At 31.5% G+C, this 21,950-nt stretch overlaps 2 protein-coding genes across 3 annotated transcripts; one reads left to right on the plus strand and one right to left on the minus strand.

Moving 5' to 3' along the window:
* The first annotated feature begins 332 nt into the window (after window positions 1-332).
* LOC106642171 (galactose mutarotase) lies at window positions 333-21,878 on the plus strand. Its single transcript, XM_089593769.1, has 5 exons — window positions 333-492; window positions 2,562-2,758; window positions 3,832-4,199; window positions 21,175-21,594; window positions 21,695-21,878. Exons 2-5 carry the CDS (start codon window positions 2,569-2,571, stop codon window positions 21,773-21,775), a joined length of 1,059 nt encoding a protein of 352 aa, XP_089449895.1. The 5' UTR covers window positions 333-492; window positions 2,562-2,568; the 3' UTR covers window positions 21,776-21,878.
* On the minus strand, window positions 7,434-14,822 carry Mtp (microsomal triacylglycerol transfer protein). 2 transcript variants are annotated; one of them, XM_014356879.2, is made up of 2 exons: window positions 14,553-14,822; window positions 7,434-10,789 (listed from the first exon to the last, which is right to left on the minus strand). In XM_014356879.2, exon 2 carries the CDS (start codon window positions 10,762-10,764, stop codon window positions 8,131-8,133), a length of 2,634 nt encoding a protein of 877 aa, XP_014212365.2. In that variant the 5' UTR covers window positions 10,765-10,789; window positions 14,553-14,822; the 3' UTR covers window positions 7,434-8,130. The 2 variants fall into 2 exon arrangements, with proteins under 2 accessions (XP_014212365.2, XP_089449894.1); XM_089593768.1 differs by lacking the exon at window positions 14,553-14,822 and adding an exon at window positions 14,251-14,278.
* Window positions 21,879-21,950: the final 72 nt, after the last annotated feature.

A 21,950-nucleotide genomic window follows, 5' to 3' on the forward strand; every position in this document is an offset into this window, starting at 1 on the left:
AATGTTCTCTGATTTCTAAGAGGTGATAGAAATAATTAAAAGAAAAATTTCCGGTTTTCATCAAAAAGCTAAATTTTCCACTGGCACAGTCATATACTACACGTGTAAGTACCGATAACATCGCATACGTTGCTGGCCTTGAAACTAAAGACACAGCGAATATTAGCTCTTCCGACAACGTAAAATGAACTAATACCTATTGTTGTGCGAAGAAATGAATAAAAAAAAGACAAGAATAATGACGGTAGACGAAAAAAATACAAACGAGCCTGATAAGATTGGCACGTGCTCGAAGGGTCGAGGCCTTGGATCTTTTTCGCAAAGTGACAGCGAGATATCAAAGCATCGACTCGCAACCAGATTCTTTGCTGCATAAGTCCGGAATCAGTGTAAACTTGCGTATCGCATCAAAAGCAGCTGGTCTGCCGTTAGGCTTTGAAATTCTCATCAGTGCATCTTATAACTAAATTTCTCATTGTTAGGCATTTTTACGTAAGTATATTTAGTGCTTGTTCAAGTGTGATGACGTACATGTTTACTGATAATTTACAAGGTTTTGGCAAACGAAAAAGTGTAAAATTATAGACTCCAGAAGGACAATTGTGTGTGCATTTGCTCTACAGTTTTGCCTTATTGCTCAAACAACACGTGTGGGATAAAAGTAAACTTTGTTAACTTCAACTCTTACTATCTGAATAATTATTTAATTGAGGATATGGAGTGTATAGAAGTACGTAAAATTTTAGCACGAGTTGTTTGACGTATGCAATAACAGTGGAATTTTGCTGGGCTGGAATACAAAAAATCTACATTTCAGCTCATAAAAGTTTTTCAGTTTTTTAAAACTGAGTTTATCTTTGAAAGCTTTGATGACTTAAAGCGTGCGAGCTTTATACTCGGAAAATTTTAGCGGTCGTTTAAAATGAAATTTGTTTTTTTTTTTTTTGGGTTCTACAAAGTTAACTGATAGGATACCGAAAAACCACTTATAAAATTTTTGACCAAATACAGTTGACAAAAACAATAATAGGTCGAAAGGTATTTTTTGGGTTCAAGCTCGAATTTTTCTGGGATTATTTTTTGTGAACAATATTATTATTTACATGAGTATAACTTAAAAATAAATAAAACTTTAGACAATTTATGATGCATAAATGAACTTATGTCATCAATAAATACTTTTTGGTCCCATCATTCTCAGGAATTGTTAAATTAAATTATTTATTAAAAAAGTAAAATTTACTATTTGTCAACACTGTAAGTTTACTATTGACGTTGAATTTCAATAATGATTTTAATTTATTAATAAAAATGGCATTTTAAATGGTTAAAAAAATTATTTATATTTTTTAATTTTTTGATTATTAAATAAATACAGTTGTTATTTAAGTCTACTTACTAACTAAGAATAGTAGTTGACAGTATTGCAATTTATTCTTACAAGTATAAGAATCCTTTTAACTTGTGAAAAGATGGGAGTTAGACAAAAAAGGGATAACATGGTAGAAAGCTATGGATATAGGAAACGTAAAAACCCAGAAATTATACAATGCAATATTATGATAATTATTTGTTTATTCATTTTTTTTTTTCTTTTTTTTTTGTTCCAAGGCTGTAAACTCAACAGCTTTTAATTTTTAGTCTTTGACGTATACTTTGTACGTACATAGTAAATAGTAGAAAATAGATATATTGTGATATTTTATATTTCTTGTTATATTTTTATTTAAGATCTTGTATAATAACTGCTACAGCCAAACATTTAAAAACAGTAGTAACTTTTCCAGTTAGTGCTGATAAATGGTGAAGTTCGTATAGGGTATGCTTCTATTCAAAATTCATGATTTAATTTGTTTTTAACTGATCATAAATCAAGTGCAAAAGTCAATTGAAACACAAGTTGTTAACTTTATGTGAAAAATTAAATTTTTGCATCAAAAGCATAACTGCTACATTTTTTGTCAGAGAAAAAAATATAGACGTGTTTGTATGAACTTAAAAAATTTTTTTTATGCAAGAATATTAACGATATTACATTAGTTCTTAAATATGTTTATTAAATATCGTTACTTAGACCTTAAGATTTAGCAAAAAAAAAATAATTTTTAGATGTTAAATTATTTTCTTTAATTTTCAGAGAATAAAAATTTAGTCCTAATAAAATAAATTAAAATGTGGAAAATTTGTATTTTTTAAATATCTATATCTTTTGTGCTTACAACTTTGTGGTGTAACGTCAACTTTATACTATAATATGCAAAAACCTATTTTTTCAATTATTTGTAAATGTTATTGCAAAAAACGGTTTTTTTCATATTTTCCAATTTTTTATTCAACTTTATCAATGTAAAGACGATTCTGAAAAATAAATAAGAATTTTTAATAAATGTATCTTAATTACATGTACTATTTCTGTCTTAGAGTAATTTATTTTATTTTTTAAGAGTCATTACATTATGACTACTGATGTATATGGTATACGAATTTCATAAAACACAAATATTCTGTAAAAAATTATTTGAAGCCCAGATGATCTGAAAAGAAAAAAATGTGTGTTGTAGCTCCATTATGAGTGCTTCAATAACAGTTCAACCTTGGGGTGAAGCAGGTGGAAAGGAAGTAAAGAAATTTACTCTCAAAAACTCTCACAATCAGGAAGTAGACGTCATTACATATGGAGCGACAATTACATCCATTAGAACTCCTGATAAAGATGGACGTATAGATGATGTAGTCTTAGGATTTGATGATATTCAAGGTAAATTGCTTTTTTTTTTTTTAATGTAAGTTGAGTATTCAGTAAAAATTTTTTTTTACTTATAATTGTGGTAAAAATTGTTGCATAAGGTAGTAAAAGTCTTATAAGAATTTGAGAAAAAGCAAAATAATTACATTAAAGTCGCACTTCTAATGTATAATTAATCAATACATCGTACTACGGTAACTTCTTGTAACACGATATCATTAATATTTTTTTTATTAATTATTACAAATTCAGATCTTAGTTTTCGTAACTAATCTTGAGAAATGTATCGAATAACCTTAATTTGATAACATAAAACAAATAATAAAAATCTTGTCAGATCTCTCGTAGTAGTATTGCGTTTTACTTTAATAAAATAATAATTTACTACATCTGTACAACATTTGAAATTGTAATGTTAAAATGTTATTCTTGCATCTTTGATATAAATTAAATAATAGCAAGCTAACTTTTTAACGAAACGTTTCTATTCAGGAGAAGTTTTCTCTCTTTAGCTGTAATATTTATTGAAACTAGTAACTCTTTTAAAATCTGAAGCCACTCTTATTAGAGATGATAAATCTTTTGTTTAATATACTATTTAATGTTAAAAAAATTTCTTTCACCACCCTCATACCCCAATAATAATTTAAAAAAATATATATTATGAACACAAATGTACATTATTAATTAGAATACTGTGTTACCTGTTGAAAAAAAAGGAATCTTTTAATTTACATGTGAAAGAGTGTAGTTACTCCACTTACTAAAAAAATTTAGGAACTCATGTTTAGGATGTAAGCCTGACGGTTGAATGAGCTTAAACTAAATACAAACCCATGCATTCAGCAAAGACAGCATATGCATTTAGATTTATTTCCTCTAAAACTGTAGATGTAAACAATTTTTTGTCGTTTTTGCTGAATTGGGTCAATTGTTTCTAGACTTTGAAAAAAAAAAAATTAATGTCGATGAATGAAAGTAAATTTTCATAGCATATATTGTGGTGGTGCCCTGCGTGCAAAGTTGCAATTTTCTCCACCAAAATTTTTCCACTTATTTCAACACTTTGGAATTTTTGAACTTAGGCTACCTAGCCAAGGACAACCCTTACTTCGGAGCCACGGTTGGCCGCGTGGCGAACCGGATCGGCAAAGGCCGCTTCAAGATAGACGACGCGGAGTACAATGTGGTGAAGAACATCGGCGAGAACACCTTGCACGGCGGAAAAGTTGGCTGGAGCCACAAAGTCTGGGACGCGGTGGTGCAGGGAGACTTGGTCATCATGACACTGTCAAGCGAGGACGGCGACCAGGGCTTCCCCGGTACCGTGCTGGCCACTGTTGTATTCAAGTTATGCGACGACGGTGGACTGACAGTCGAGATGAAGGCCGTGACGACCAAAAAGACCGTCATCAACCTGACGAACCACAGCTACTTCAATCTCGCAGGACACGTAATTATACATCCTCACTTGTTACTTGCTCTACTTTTTTCCCAAGCAGGTGTAGCTCCGGTGTCTTGCGTAATTCAAACGTGCACCGAGAATGCCAGTTTGACTAGGGTAATCACAGAACCTGTTTATCCGCTGCTCTTAGCAGTAATTAGGAAAATGAGTGAGTTCCTTTTGCGTGACTCTGGATGATAAGACAGACAAATAATGAATTTCAAACTAGACATATTTTTTTTTTTTTTTTGTTCTCTGAGTGTGCAAAGTGTAATAATATACCATGCACAGCAATGGAAATTTTTAGACATAGTATACCGGACGGAAAGTTTTGGTGTTTGATGTCTTTTTTTCACAAACTATTTCTAAATCTCATTAGTTATTTTTCATCACGTGTCTTCAATTCTGAAACATAACTCAACACTTTTACGTTGTATTAATAAATTATAAGTAAAGAATATTTGTTTATAAATATCAAGAACCATGATTCAAAATAATTTATTTACTTTCAAGAAAGAAAAGAATATCTTAGTTGTTGAACAAAACAAAGAAGACATTGTTATTAATTTTGTAAAGGGAAAAACAGGATATGGAAAAACTAAGCAAAATACAATGTTTGTAAAATGTAGACTTTTGTTTATTACAAAAAAATTATTCGAAGTATATTGAAATGATGCTGGGATGCCATTTACCACTTGTCGATTAATTACTAATTTCGTGTACATACGTTAGCTGTAACGTAAACTACAAATATTTATATTAATAAAAAATAAAAAGTACTTAAATATTAAATTATGTTATGAAAAAAACTGTAGCAAATAAATAAGAATACGTTTTAATTATTTAAAGGAACAACAATACACATATAAACAAAGCATGTAAAAAATGAAAGCTAGATGTATACGATGTATGTACGAAATTTTGACTTATTTTTAGTTAAATACATACATTTTTTTTTTAAATATATTTCTATCAGTACGAACAGTATTATAATGTTATTTGATTCCAAGAACAGCTAATAATACAATAAATAATGACAAGTACTAAGGGCTATGCTGTTCAAATTGACTTTATTTGAAAAACGACGTTTTGACTACTCCAAGGCAGTCCTTATCAAGTCAAATATTAAACAATAATCGCAGAGTACTATATCGCAGTTGAGTAGAATAAACATCTTACATTGACGACACTCTGCGATTATTGTTTAATATTTGACTTAGTAAGGACTACCTTGGAGTAGTCGAAACGTCGTTTTTCAAATAAAGTCAATTTGAACAGCATAGCCCTTAGTACTTGTCATTATTTATTGTAGTATTATAATGTATTTATTAATTTGTCATTTAAAACAAATAAAATACTTTCGTGAAAATTTTTTTCAACATTTATATATTTTTTTGAGCCACTCAAAAATTTCTTTGGCATCTTGTGTTCCAAGTATCTATTCGTAGAAATAATCTTGCAGAACGAAAAACTCAGTAACATTAAGTAATAATGAAAACTATTTAAAAATTTTGTGCTGCATCTGTAGTTACAAATAAAACTAATTTTAACCCTTGTTCGTACCTTGAAATTAATAGTACAGTTCATATTTTTACATCATTTCATTATTTTTATTATTTTATCTATTTTGCATAAAACCAGTATGGAATGAAACATGAAATTAAATGAATATAACTTTGTCGATTTTTCTAATAAGGCATTTATTTTTTTTAGATTAGGTGGTTACAATGTATGCAGATAGTTTCTTGGCACTTGCATATTTAGTATTAGAGATACTTCAAGTAATATGACAGAAAATGAAAGACACTATATACGTACCAACAAAATATTTAAACGATCTTCTTTTATCACTTTACACTAAATTAATTGCAGGTTATTTTTGACTTAAACAATTTAAAAATTAATTTTTTTTTTCGTGGGTTATGATGTGTATAGAATTATATACGTTACTCAAAATATTCTTTCAAAGTTGTAAAATAATTCTTTACTGAAACTAAATACTAAACCATATCAGCAATTACTAAACCTATTAAAAAGTTAAGAATTAGTTTATCTTTATAAAATAAATATCTGGTTTCTCAAAAATGTGAACAAAAACAAAAAATTAGCCTTATACAATTAAACTTATAGAAAGAAAATATAATACAATTAATTAGTACTTATTAACGAAAAACTCAATGTTTTCATGCTGTGTAAATGATCTGATAAAAAATAAAATTTGAAATTTTTAATTAATTCTCATTTGTTAACATATTATAAGATTACTTCAACGTCAAATTAATTATTTTGTCCCTAACGAAAAAAAAAAAAAAAAAATTAAGAACCCCTTGAAATCAACTTAAGAACTTCTTACTGTCAAATGTGTAACTAGAAAAAATTATTAGAAGACGGTTGCAGAATATCGTAGACAATATTCAACAATGCATCTTAGCTAACGCGTTATATTTTTTTTGTAATTTAGTTTCATAAGAAACAAAAACATAATTTCCTTTTAATTAGGTAAAAACTTATGAATTAGGCCAATTTAAAAAGAAATAAATATATTGTAACTTACTTAGTTAAACTTAGTATCTCATTTACAAATAAATGCATGTTAAAAAAAAAAAAAATAAATAAAAACAGTGTTTTTAATCCTAAAGCGACAGTTTTATTAAAAAACGTTTTTTTTACAAGTGTTTTAGAGAAATTGCAATAAAAATTCATGAATGAATTCTGATAGAAAAATTAAACTGTTTTGTTCTTTCTTTCTTTTAAATTGATACATGATACATTTAAGTTATGAATATTTCATAGAAAAGCTGTAATTAAAGAACTGGTTGATGTAAATGACGAACAGCACATATAAAACAATAAATTGACTATGAAAACCAAAAAGTTTCCAAACGTAGAAAACCATAAAGTTATTCGACACATTGTGATGAATTTTATTAGTGATGGAAAAGCATAGTTAAGACATGTTAAATACAACAAAAAAATGCTTGAATAACGTTTTGCTGGTATTTCAATTCTTTATAAACTTTTAACTTATTATTCATCAACTCATTAATATATTTTTAAACATTTTGTATACTATTTAGATTTTTCTCTTAAAAATCGATTAAACAAACGTTTATTTATTAACTATTGAGTATCACATGGTTGAAAAGTTATTAATAAAAATAATTGATCTCTAGTCATTCTCAATATATTTCATTGAATGATGAATTATTATTTTAACGATCATTCTAATGATTATCACCGAAATTTTCACTGTAAACTTTTAATATTTTAAAAAATTACTTTTCGTACCTCAGGCGTTTTTGAGGGTTAGATGTGCCGTTGGTAGGAAAAGCAGTGTTTCGCACACAAGTGCCATCTATCTGGAACTACATTACGGTCGGACACTTTGCAGAACCCTCGTATCACAAAATAGCCCAGTAGGTGATGGCACTTTTGTGACGATAACTACCATAAATTACGAAAAATATGACAAGTAATTTATTAAATGCAAAAATCAGTATGTTGATGTATGCTAAGAGCGAAAAATTTTTACAAAACTAATATATCTTGGAAACAGCCCACCTTCAAAAATATTAATAAAATCTCAAGCACTCGAATATGAGAAAATTAATGAAATCTGCGTAAACTACGTCTATTATAAACCCATATGCCTTTTATATCAGTTTACAAAATCTTAAACTGCGTTTAATTTATATACAAGCAAAAAAAACATAAGCTATAAATAAAAAAATCAGTAGTGGTACACAATGTGATACCTTCTTATCGTGTAAGATAAAATCATTATTTGGCTGTTATCGTTGTTCGATGACTTATTGTACTAGTAACAATTCATAATAACCGATCACGTCAGTATACTTGCGCAATAACTTATACAAAAGAAACAATACATCGTTACGTTATTCTTTACTGCAAAAAATGTTCATATTCAAAGTGTTGAATGTTAACTGAAAATTTTTGCACACATTTCATTATTCTTACTGTTAAGTAGATATGAACGAGCTGGCGAGAGCGACTGCATTCTTCTCGTTTTCCTCAATCTATGCCGACTACCGGGTATCCTTTCCACTTTGTAAACCAGATGCTTCAATGTCGTTTGAGGTTGCGCTAATCTCATACATAGCGATACCGGACCCGAAAAATCAACATCCGTGGCAAGTTCGAGTTTTGGTTCCAAATTCAAAGTAAACTCGGCTCTACTTTGTACAAAGTTGGTCAATATCTTGCTGCTGCCCTGAATTGCAATTCCAGCTCCCAATTCAACGATAGACTGAGCATTTCTGGACCAAAGGCTCAACTGCACGTGACCTGCCAAATCAATGCTTATTGCTCCTTCAACTCCTATTTCAACTACAAATCCGGATCCCAAAAAAATGACTTCCCTATGGCGATGAAGATTGACTATTGTCTGAAAAGCCGCGGTGCGTTCGGAGGCTGTCCCAGACCACACGTGCCCCATCAATTCTCCCTGACCAGAAAAGAAGACGAATGGACGTATATCAACATCCAAGACTGATAGTTCCATTCCAGCAGTGGCAGGTTCATTGTCCGTTGGAATTTCATTGTCTTCCGGCTCGTTTGAGGATACGAAACTATTGAGTCCTCCGGCAAACAAGCCAAGGGAAAAGAACGTGTATTTGTGAGAGCCACTCTCCAGCACTATATCAACGACTCCTCTTTTTAAAAGGCCAGAGCTTATTTCTTGAATCGTCACAAGCGAACCATTACTGCCAGCCGATCGAACAAAGTCTCTAGTGAACGCAGTACTCAATCCTCTTTGTGCATACGTATTGTAATTAAATAATTTGTAAAAATCTCTCTTCAAAGCTGTTTCAAGTTTTTCGTTGAATTGAGCATCAGTGCTGGCCAGCTGCTGAATCCTTTGGACTAGGTATTTCTGAACCTCGTACACCTTATCCCGCTTTGTGAGATACAACAGCAGTGCGTGCAACTCGTCAACCGAAGGATCATTTTCGAGAATGACGTTCAAAGTCAATGTCCTTACGGTACTGTCGATTTTTTGCCCGTTCAGTTGGAAAAACGTTTTCATGGCCAGTTTTTTCACATCCCCAGTAATGAGAGAAGCGCACAAAGAGCTGATAGCTTTCCAAGCAATGACACTCAGTGATTTACTACTGTTGGTATGTCTGAGTAATATAGGGACCACACCTTTGCTGCCAAGATTTCCCAACGACCGGAGGAATTTCATTTTGCATTGTTCCCCCGTGCAAGTGTGAAGCCCGAGTTCCAAGCTATCTTTCACCAACTCAATGACGCTCAAGCCACCGTGTCGCTTAGCCATAGCTGCTGCTGTCAACGCGTAAGTTTCCGACAGCTTATCGTTTTGTATGACTTCTTCGGATCTTTTCAAAACGTCCTTGATGACACTAGCATCTGGATACGCGGAAGTGGAAAGCGCCCACAAATATCTTTCCGTGTTATCACCAAGTTCGTCTTGTCTAAGAATCTTCATTGCTGCTTGGTGCGCAGCTAACGTAGATGCGGAGCCATAAAGGTCATACAGCTGAGGTAGAATATCGTGATTGCGCGGACTCTTCAAGATTTTTGCGAGATTCTCCGCGGAAGCTTCTCGGATCAGAGGAACTATTTTCAAAAAAGCAGATGCCGATTTCGCCGTTCCCAAGTTGGCGGATTCAAGAGCTTTGGAGTAGTTTTCTAGAGCAGCTTCCAGTGTGAGGCAGCCCGATTCGGGACAAGGCGTGTGCTCGTTTTGGGTTTCGATCGATATGTCCACGAAACGTGAATTGAATTTATTGAAAACTTCCGGGTACGTCGATGCGACAACTGTTTCTCCCACAAAAGTTTCCGGAAGCAATCGGAAAGTCCTGTGAGTGGTGACTGATGATCTGGCGTCCAACTTGGCGACCAAATGCATTTCATGCTTTTCTTCTTCGATTACGTGCTTCGGAATCAGAGTCTCAGTCAATTCGTAAGTGATGGAGTTCAGATTACTAACTCTAACTCCTAGGATTGGATTGGAATGTTGATGTTTAGTGGATTTGCAAAACTCTTTTATTTTATTTAATACTTTTGGTCGAACAAACTTGTACGTCACATTACACAAACCACTTGCATCTCTTTCTTGAAACACACTGTCAACAGTTTTGTATTGGAATATGCTCGCAATGCCACGTTTGAGATTCAAAGATGATATACTTTCATCGGAATTAGCGAAAATCGTTCTTATCTGGCCATTTTTCCAGAGTAAAAATATCGGCTCCTTTGGTACATCTTCTAAACGTGAAGTGTGTTTCACGAAACCTTCGGGCTTTGGGGCTTTTCTTGATTTTATCCATAGTTGAAGAGAATCAGTCTTTATTGATATGAGAGTAGTTTCGGGATCAGTGGGATCTTTCCAAATGGGTGAAACCCTAACTTTGGCAGTCACTTGGAAACCCACGTCATCTTTACTATCGTGTACCGATTGGGAGGTCTCTCCAAGCAGGATACTTGTTGTCATATCGTAGATCAAACCATTGCCGAGATTCCAGTTTTGCGCGGAAATTATCTTAAGTATAACTAAAAATGTAATCAGTCTTGTAGCTGAAATCGTCATGGTGATACTCTTTGATTACAGCCTCCTGAAAAAATTTGAGCTTTTTATAACCATTTGTACTTTTCTCTCATCAAGTATTAACGTTTTGATTTATAATAAAAATTTAGTTAATAGTACCAGTGTAGGAACGGTTATTAATAAATTTTACCAAATTCACAAAAAATCATGAAAATTTTAATGATTATTTCTATTCGATTATTTTTTTTTTAGTTTGAGAATTTTTTCAAAGCATAAGAAATCATTGCAAGTAGTTGTATCCCCAATCAAAATAATGAGATCTTCATGAAACATGGCTGACAGCCGAATTAATGTCTAAAAAGAACTCTATCAATTTTTTTTAAAGCATAGGAAGAAAATATGAATGTTGATTGCATTCCTTTGCATAAGGTTTAGTTACCCATATCACACAAAATAACCATAAACTTTTGATGATATTTCTTAGTGTATTCCAAAAACATTTAATTATTTTATTTAAATTAATAAAATACCTTGAAGGTACTTCTGAAAGAAGAAACCAATTCATAATCAAAGTAGAAAGTACTAGGGTATACAAGTTATGTTTGTCATGAATGTGACAAGCACAGACGAAATACCAAACTATAGAGCACGCTGTATTTCTATAGTAAGAGGGATACAATGGCTTTGAATATTTTTTAAAAATTTGACGTGTTTTCGAAGAACGTGAAAAAAAAAAATTATAAAACATTTATGTATAACTGAGGTGCAAATTCCAAAAAAAATTTCACTGAAAAGACTGGACTAAGTAGCTCTAGTATCTGAATTTCTAAAAAATAGTTTAACGTAAACGTAAAGAAAGGTACTGTATCCAAGCCTGCTACGACCGTTTCTAACCTCACTTATCGGTACTATAATAAATTTTTTAGAAGCTTATAAAATATTCTAAGACCTAGAGATAGTTTTAATAACTAATAACCAATAAAAACGTATTTTTAACTATTGCAAATCAGATTATTTAAAGTAGATAAAAAATATAGTAAAGTTTATAACAAAGCTAGATTTAAGAGTCCTGGACGAGTACGTGGTAACTGTGCATTCGATTTCTTAGCTTATAGATTCTAAATAACTCTGAAACTTTGAAGATCATCTACAAGTTTAAATTATATTTTTATAAGTTTTTATCGAATTTTAATATTTTTCATCTTGGTGAGGAACTTCCTTAAGATGTTATTTTTTACGATTATAACTGATCTAAATGGATCTTAGGTTAGAGTGACGGTTCAGGGAAACAATTACATATAAATATCGATACACTGGCTTTTTTGAGTTGATAATAATATTGAAACTTCTTTAATTTTTGATACGGAGAACCAATCTGAATCGAAAAAGGATTTAATAGCACGATGTCTTGACAATAAAAGCCTATGATCGTTCAAAGGATACTTTTATTATAAGATATTAGAAACTGTTCTTTTTTTTAATATTTATGAATGTAGATTCCTTCGAATAACTTCAATTGGCCTAATTTAAAAAAAATGGTGTATGATTTTTCAAAATGAATTATAACATCTCCAATCATCTCAAACTTGCTCAGTTGTCCAAGATTCAATATAAAAATGAATGACAATTTGGTTGGTTGAGCAGGAATATTTATTATCAAAAAGTATTACCTTTGTCCAATATTTCGGCAATTGAGTATTGCCATCATCAAGAACAACTTATTATATAAACGAAAATGAATGTAAAAAGCATGAAAAATATAATATGTAAAAAAGGGTTGCTCCTAGTAGCTTACTTACAAAAATTCAAACAAAATAAATAAGATAAATGGTTGAGTCCTAATATAGCCCATGCAGCCCTTGGTGGCCAAACAATATACTTAAAATATCAACAACATTTCTTGACGTACATACAGAAAAAGTATTTGTCTAAAAAATACTCATTAAACGTGTTGTATATATATATCTATTATATATGTATTTCTTTATGTACATGGAGAAATTTTGTTGATATTTTAAATGTATTCTTTGGCCACGAAGGGCTGTGTGTGCAATGTTAGGACTCCACCATTTATTTTATTTTATTTTTTTTAATTTTTGTAAGTAAGCCACTAAGAGCAAGCCTTTTTTTACATATTATATTGTTAATGTTTTTTATATTCCTTTTTATTTATATAGTAAGAATTTTCTGATGGCAATACGAAATTGCCGAAATATCGGACAAATGTAACACTTTTTAATAATAAAGAGTCATGCTCAACCAACCAAATTGTCGTTTATTTTTATGTTGGATATTCTTCATAATATTTACACTATTTAAAGGATGTAGGTATATGTTAATGTAGCATATTCCAAATTAATCAACAAATTTATTCATCAAAGAGCTAATAGAGGTACTGTTATAAAAAAATTTTAATATAACCGATTTCTAAAAACTTACTAAAAGGTTAATTACTTTTATGGACAAAAAGGTTTTCTTTTAAAAATGAAAATTAATGAGACAAATTTAATTATTTCTCATTCATATACAATTTAAAAGATTTTTTATTACTATACTATTATAATTACTATATGATCAGAATAATGTTTAAGGTTTCAAATCTGTAAAGAAATATTTACTTCATAATTTTTCGACGAAAAAAAATTTACGTATTTTAACGTAGAAGCGGATTTTAGAAACAAAAAAAAAAAAAAAAAAACAATGATATACACACGATACATTTTTTTTAAACATTAATCATCATCCGTACTGTCAATTTTTCAGCATAATTTAAAGTTAAAAATATTGATTTTCCACGTACATTAATTGAATTCAGAGAAACTTTGAAATGGCCTCGATGTTTTTAACGTCACTTTGGTCTCGAATTTTTCTCAACAAAAAATGAAACGTAAGATAACTGATAACTCTATTCGTACTCCGTTACTATAGCGATTAGCGATACTTAAAAATTTAACATAATCATTAAAATAAAACTTTTACAAAAACGTATTAAAATCTATATTAAACAAAAAAGGTCAAATAAATATTATGCAATTAAACGACGATAATACAAACGATACGTCAAGTTATTAGAGCTAAAAAATACAAAGAAATACACTTGTATACCGAGAAAGCATGAAACTACTGTTGTTAAATGCCACATCGCAAAACTGTGTTAATACGCAAAAACATTTTTCTTAAAGACGGAACGCGCATAAGCAAGCGATAAAAAGTTAACCCTTTAACCGTGGACGAGCCTCGAAGCGATATGATATGCGCGTTGCAAACGTTTTTATAACATACACACATACACCCACACACACACACACACACACGTGTAGGTAAGTGTAAGTTCAACCAATTACGCTGCGTCGTTCAAAAAAGGCCTTGTATTTTATTTTTTGCTCCAAAGAATAAGTATACACGATGATTCGATGTGATATCAACAACGCATGCGCTTTAAATCACTCGGATTTGACACGGTCATTTATTTTTCAAGTTGCCGCACGCTAAACTATACGCTTTGAATCGCTTGTACCACACACGTACCGAATTGCCGATCTGTACATACCGAACGGATTTTAACGGATTATAGTTTATAGAGTCACTCGAGGTGGAAATTGACTGTGAAAAATAAAATATGTAATATGGAATGATACCAATAAAAGCAAACTGTGGATGGATGGGTACGAACGTACACTAATACCAAGAGATCAAAGCAGCGTAAATAAGAAAGCAAGAGAAAAGTGTACAGGGAACAGCAACGACCGATTGCCTATAGGGAAAACAAAAGAGAAAGTACAGCAAAAGGATCGAGTGGTACTGGGAATGAAGAGAGAAAAGATAGTTACCGATCGTCTCGTATGGGTGCCCAGTAATACACGCTTGGACGGAGTAACGTCTCGTGCCGAAGTGCGCTAACTCTAAACTAAAGACACGTATAGAGATGCAATAGACGAGCGAGAGAAAAATATATCACGGGGAGAAGAAACTATTATCGTTTTATTTTTCTTTTTTTCCTCCCTCTTCTCCCTTATCACTTCTTCGAAAGAGAAGCACAGCGCTTTCACAATGAGATACTTCCGTTCGAGCACGTGTTAACGCATCTCTGGGCGTCCTTGTTGTTAAGCAGAAGCGCAGCTGTAGACGTGGGCATTTCATCGATGTGGGATGACCGGTCTGACGTCATATGGGGAGACGAAGAGGGGAGAAATTCCGAAATGTTGGATTGCGCTTGCGCGGTTGCCGAATGGCTATTGGTCGACTGTGAGGATGTACAGGAATTCGAAGTGCCTTCGCGTATTTATGTTGTTTTGTCGAAATCTACTAACGAAAGCTTTTTATAGCATTATTAAGGTGGTTCATGCACGACTCCCGAGTCAAATGTGCAACTGAAAAGATAATTTCTATTGGAGCCGTCAATATTCATAAATATGTTATTAAATATTCTTCATTGAATGAAATAAAGCATGTCACATTATAAATCACAATATCCAATATTAAGGTTTCTAAAAATTTTTTTAAGTAATTCTGATTAACCTCAAAAAATTAGCAGTCAAATCTCGCGTATGCTTTTAACATAGTAAATGACAATGCATGATTGCGTTTCGATCAATATCTTTTAATTTTGTCCTGTAAGATAAACTTTTCAACGAACCATTTGCAAATTGGATGACGTTTAGTTTATTACTCTAGTTTTTGATCATCCTGCCCCAGTTCTACGAAAAGTAATCGCATGACATACGGTGACAAAATTGTGTACGTCCATAAGAGCCCGTGTTATCCTACTGCTTAATGACGATTTTCGAACGTCTCGTTCTCGTGATTTTATCGAGGATTTTATGCTATAAGCCTATCTGAAATTTTGCAGAGAGGTATATAAAAAGTTCGTAAAAAACCTCTCCGAGTCTTATTTTGATCGCCCAGTTTTTCATTTTCGCATGAACCACCATACGGTTTTAGTATTATTACATTTATTAGAGAAACGTAATGCGAGTGACAATATTTGAAAAACTTTTGAAGAAGTTGTATGTGTGAATTAAATATTAGTTTCTTATCCATCGTAACACTTAGGCCAATAAGGTTATTCACACGAAAATAATTATAGGTTCAAGTGAAAAAGTAATCACCTATCACCGTACATTTAGGGTCATTAAATTTTAACAATGTACAGGATAGTCAGGTTGCCATTGATTAAAAAACTGTGTTGGATTTTTCTGCGTCTCCTATAGCTTACATAGTCTTAAACAGTTTTCAATCGTTGGCATACACTGATTAAGATATATAATTAAGATAGTACAAAAATTATTGTTAAAAGTGTCAGGAAACTCTGGGAATTTTTACAATATTCATCTCATTTTTTTATTAATAAAAAATGACCCTAAATGCATTACTGTTCTGAAGTGATTGTACGAAGATTTGAATAATCAACAAAAAAATTTGTGGTAAAAAACGATTATTTGTATTTCTCGTCTGTTGAAGTATTATTTATATTTTGATATTATGATAACTCCTATCTTAAAAGATTTATTGTCACGCGACTAAAGCCTTTTTATTCATCCATATTTTCTTCGTGCAGCAATTTGAAATAGCATCACCTTTAGGCGAAAGTATGTCGATACTAACTAACAAGAACACGTCTTTTTGTATACAATTACCTGTTACAAGCGTTTAGTTCAACAATAACGTACATTACACAACTGACGTAATTTCTTTGGATGTTGGGTATACTTCTGAGCTGAAAAATACCCATTTAACAGTACATTGATAGAAAAAAATTGTTTTTTCCTCACACACTTGTATTTAGTGAGTGAGTATTGCAGTTTTTTTCAAATATCAACTCATTTCTTGGAGTACTTTTAAGTTAGCATATAAAAAGTAATAGTCATTACGCTCATTTAAACATTACATCCATTTTATATAATAAATTTTTTTTTTTTTAATAAAATTATAAAAAAAGCTTTTACTGCCATTAATACGCTACTTGGGACTGGAAAAACATGTTTTAGTTGTTACATATGTATTATTGTTAAAGTAAAAACTTGTAAAAGATAATCATCCAAAAGAGGCTGTGTATTCTTGTTAGCTAGTATTGACATCTCTACCCCAGCAGGTGGCGTTATTCAAAATTGCTGCACAATGCGAATAATATATAACATTTTTACTAAACACTTTAATTAAAATTTGATTAAAGTTACGACAAAATAAAATTATACGTAATTTTCGAATGTCCCTTATATTAATTATACGATGTTGCATGGATTAAAAAAAAATAGTTTTAAATTAATACTCAATTATTACTTAAAAGAGTAAAATTTAGAGTGTATGTGAATAAGTTTAGGAAGAAAAAAAAATATGAACAAAATTGTATGACCCTTTTGCAACGTGGTATACTTATTGAATAATATAAAAGTGAGTATAAAAATAGCCACCATAAGTCAATCACAACATAACTAGTTTAGTTAAAGAAGAAATTTTATGTTACTATTTATTATTCATTTGGTACACTTAAGGTAGAAAATCCGTGGACCGAGTTAATCAAGCGAGTGAAGTGCGTCATTTACGGTATTGTGACAGTCTTATAGGTATCTTATTATAGCCCATGTTAATAAATATTTTTTAAACTCAAATATCTTAAAAACTAGTACTGATCCATAACCTTTAAAAAATTTTCTATGGCACAAAAAAACTTAATGTATAACATATTTCAAATTCAAGAAAATTTTTTGATTTGTTAGAGACAACGGATTTTCTACCTTAAGACACCTTCTTGCCTTTCACCCACCGTAATAAAACACTCTTAGCCCTCCTGAAAAAAGTGATGCGTCGTGGTTTTAAAACGCGACTTGATTGGCTGTTGATGTTTGACCTCATTGGGAAACTTATATGTACGTCTTGCCTTTTGACTCATATAAGTATCTGCTATACGTAACCACCTGTGCTGCCGCCCTCGTGGCCACCTGCGGAAATGTCTTAATGTAAAACAAAGTCAAGTTGTATTGCAGAGGTAGGATCAAAATCATTTAAATGAAATTAATTATTGAGTATGTATATAAGAGCTATCAAATTGACATTGTATATATCATATATGGACGCTAGTTTTTATTGGATTGTCACAACTGTGTAAACTGTTCCTATGACGCAAGTCTAGGGTCACCCCCTAAATGATTTTCTAAGTAGAAAAACATGTACCTAGTAGCCCACCGATTAGACCACAGGTAAGTCAGATAAATTAAACGTGGGTGGCTTGCTGGTGTGTATATTTTTTTCGCAATAGTGTGCGAAAAATGGGTGTTTTCCGCACTGGTATTAGTGTGGAAAATCGATTTTCCCACATAGTGTGCGACAAAGGTGTGCGGCAAAGGTTTTTGTCGCACAGTGTGTGGAAAAGGTTTTGCCACACACCGGAAAAAATTTTGCTACACACTGGAAAAAATTTTGCTACACACTGGAAATCAAAATTCATACCTACTTTGTACCTATTTTCCTTGCACATTACGAAAAAACTTGTACGCAACTCGTACGGAACGATTTCCCGCACTCGTGTGATAGACTCGCACTCGTGGCCGGTGACGGTAACTCGTACCTTGCGATCACACTCGTGCTACGCACTCGTGTGCTCAACTGGTACTCGTTCCCGTCAACTCCGGCCACTCGTGTGAGTCAATCACTTACTCGTGAGAGAAATCGTCTTTTCCGCACTTGTTACGTAAATAACTATTATTTTTTATTTTTACAATTCTACTAAAAGCCCATGTACTACCTCGTTATTGCGTTTTTCCAAATTCTTCTATTTTATTATTATCGTCTTATTAAGGGTAAACACGCACTCAAGATAAAGTTATTCACTTTTTTTTTAAGCTTATATCTTGATAAACAAATTTAATTATATATTTTTTCAAATATTTTAAATGCATTACTTTATCATTAACGTTTTGTTCTTTTCAAATACTACGTACTCATAGTAGTCCGAAGTATATTGGCTCAGTATGAATTTCTGTGAAATTTTTCATTATTCTGTTGTTGCGGTCCAATAAAAACCAATAAAATTTTACAATGGGATTTTTCTATTAGTTTCTTATCGGTATTTGCACCCGTAAATCCAAATAAAATCCGAAATGCTTAAAAATAGATTTTCTATATCATTTATTATAACTAGGACATGATTGAACAAAAATAAATTGACAAATTTATGTCATACCATCCGGATAGTAACATCAAAACGGGGGGATTAGAGTATTTTATATGTAAATTGAAAGAAAAGTTAGTTATTAATTTTTATTAGAATTTTGTAAAAAATACTTTAGTCCCCCCGTTTTGGTGTTACCATCCGGATGGTATGACAAAAATTTGTCAATTTATTTTTGTTCAATCATGTCCTCGTTATAATAAATGATATAGAAAATCTATTTTTGACCATTTCGGATTTTATTTGGATTTACGGGTGCAAATACCGATAACAAACCAATAGAAAAATCCTATGGTAAAATCAATGAATTTTTTATTGGTTTTTATTGGACCGCAACAATAGGGTCATTATCTTGAAGGAGACAGGATACTACTATTCCTGATTTAATTTAAAAAAAATCACTTGTTTAACTATTCTGGCCATTTATTAGACAAATTATTTTTTTAGTTACAATAATTTATTTAAATAGCTTTGTTTTATTACTTTAAATTTCAGCTGATATGAGGGTTGGTAAGTACGCGGAGCACGCAGGGAGGCGAAGCTTACTAGTAGAGCAAGAAATAAATTTATATTAAATTAATAATAAATGTGAATTAAATTTTCAATGGAGAAAAAATCACACATGTGATTAACACAGTTAGATTGGCCGGTATATACACAAATCACGACGAAATAAAATATACATTTATTATTAAATTAGATTCCAAAAAATTGTCTCAACATTTACGACATTTAATGAAATGTGTCGTTATAATTAACTGTGATGTGGTATAATTCCATTCTTATAAAATAGTAGATAGTAATAGAAGTATGTAAGTATGTAATAAAAAATCCTGTAATGGCCTTTATGTGATAGGCAATTAAAATATTTAAAAAAATATACATATATTACTTTCTTCCGTTCGAACTTTGTACTCTAAAACTAAATATTTAAAAAAATAAAATAAATAAACAAATAAATACATAAAGTCTAGACCTATTACCTAAAATGAACTAAAAATAATTATATTATTTCATTCGATTTCAAATATAAAATTTTCATAAGCCGTTTGTGTAAACTGTCTTATATGAATATGTATTAAAAAAAACTGACAATTGTTAAGTTAAGTAAGCAACAAATTTTAATTCGGTTAAATACGAAAAGCCAAAACAATTTGACGGTTCTTGATAAATTTTTAACACTCAAGGAATATTTCTGATGTTTTGGCTTATTCCGAGCAAATTAAAGACTCGACTAACGTGTGCATTTTGACGAGACCTTTAAATTTTTTTGCAGAAACTAAGAATTGTACATAAACGTTACAAGACATTTGTTTTTACTTAAAACCAGATATTTTATCCTGGAATATTTTTTTTGTCGAAAATACTAAATGCGCATTTTACACATTTTGTGCAGACGTGAATACTGAGTACCACAATCAATTTTTTTATTGTTATTAAAAAAATTTAGTAATACATTGGACATCTTCTAAGTTTAAGTAAAGAATTTCCAATTAAGAAGTCCACAATAAGTAAAAAAATGTCTTTTGGTAATAAAAGTTTGGACACATACGAATCTATATGTGATAACCATACCTCAAGTTATAAGTTACATAAGTAATGATAATAAATATGATTGAAACAAAATTTAAGGCTTAAAAAAGAATTAAGCTAAGATAGACTACCGATGAATGTGGCCCTTGTGACGTACGAGCAAATACACTAAAGTTACATTTAAATTTCGACTAAGTATCGTAACTCAAAAAGCGATGCACATTGAATTGAATATAAAAGTACTACAGAATTAAACGTATTTTGCTAAAAATATTTCGATTAAAGATGTATTTTTTAATTTTCGTATATTTGTATTTCTCAAAAACTGTTTTTCTATAAGCTAGTTTATTATCGCCTCTTACAGTAAAAACAAATGATTTAGTTTTTAAAAATTACTTGGTTTTAAACAAATTATCATAATTGTGTTTAATTTAGTTTTCTTTACTTGAGGCATTTTTAAAATATTTTTGGTGCCGTTAAAAAAAAAAATAAAGTTCGCACCTGGTGCGCATCCAACCCTGGCAAGCACAAGGGGCTCCTAGGGCCCGTTGCAGCAGTGCTTGCCTTTGCAACATGCGCCACCGGGTACGAAAAAATTTTGATTTTAATAATTAATAATAATACCTTGAATTGTAAAGAAATTTTCAATGAAATGTACGTCCACATATTTATCGATAAGCGTTTTTGATCACAATAAACGATGAAAATTAATTAATTAATAAAACTACACGTTTTTCAAATTTCTCTTTCAGGGAGCCAACTCAACCGAACTCTACAAGCACACAGTCTCGATAAATGCTGATCGCTGGACAGTCACGGACAAAGACAGTATTCCAACTGGTGAGATCCGCAACGTGGATGATTCAATTTTCGACTTGAGACAGCAAACCCTTCTTGGCAAAGTCATAAACCAAGTACCAGGTGGTGGTTATGATTACAACTTCTGTTTGCCTGGACAACCGGATTACAAAACGAAATTCGTCGCCAAAGTCGTGCATCCCGATTCTGGAAGAACACTCGAAGTTTTTAGCAACCAGCCGGGTGTGCAATTTTACACCTCCAACTCCCTTCCTGACTCCAACAAAGCTTTACCCGGCAAAAAGGGCCACACTTACTCCAAACACGGGGCCCTTTGTCTGGAAACTCAGAATTACCCTGATGCCATGAATCATGTGAGTATATTTCCAGTTGATAATTAGTTGTTAGTAAGCTATTTAAGGTCAGATAAAATATGTTTCAATGCTCATTTGCAAACGAATTTTTTTCTTTCAGAAAAACTTTCCCAGCAGCATTCTACAACCAAATGATCAATACTATCATGTTGTAACTTACAAATTTACAGTACAAGCTTGAAATTTATAAGCAAACAGTGGAACTGTATACAATGTCTTAATCTAATATTTGCAACTTTTCAAAGAATTCCTACATTGTACGAATAAAACACATTGCATGAAAATCGTTGAATAATGTTTTTTTTTTTGTTTAACAATGTCATCACAGTTGAGTAAAGAAAAAATTTGTATGGTAC

The sequence above is a fragment of the Copidosoma floridanum genome, unplaced genomic scaffold, assembly GCF_036245765.1.
Source record: "Copidosoma floridanum isolate Cflo_tuat_1 unplaced genomic scaffold, Cflo_Japanese_pri ptg000020l, whole genome shotgun sequence".
Taxonomy (NCBI): Eukaryota; Metazoa; Arthropoda; class Insecta; order Hymenoptera; family Encyrtidae; genus Copidosoma; species Copidosoma floridanum.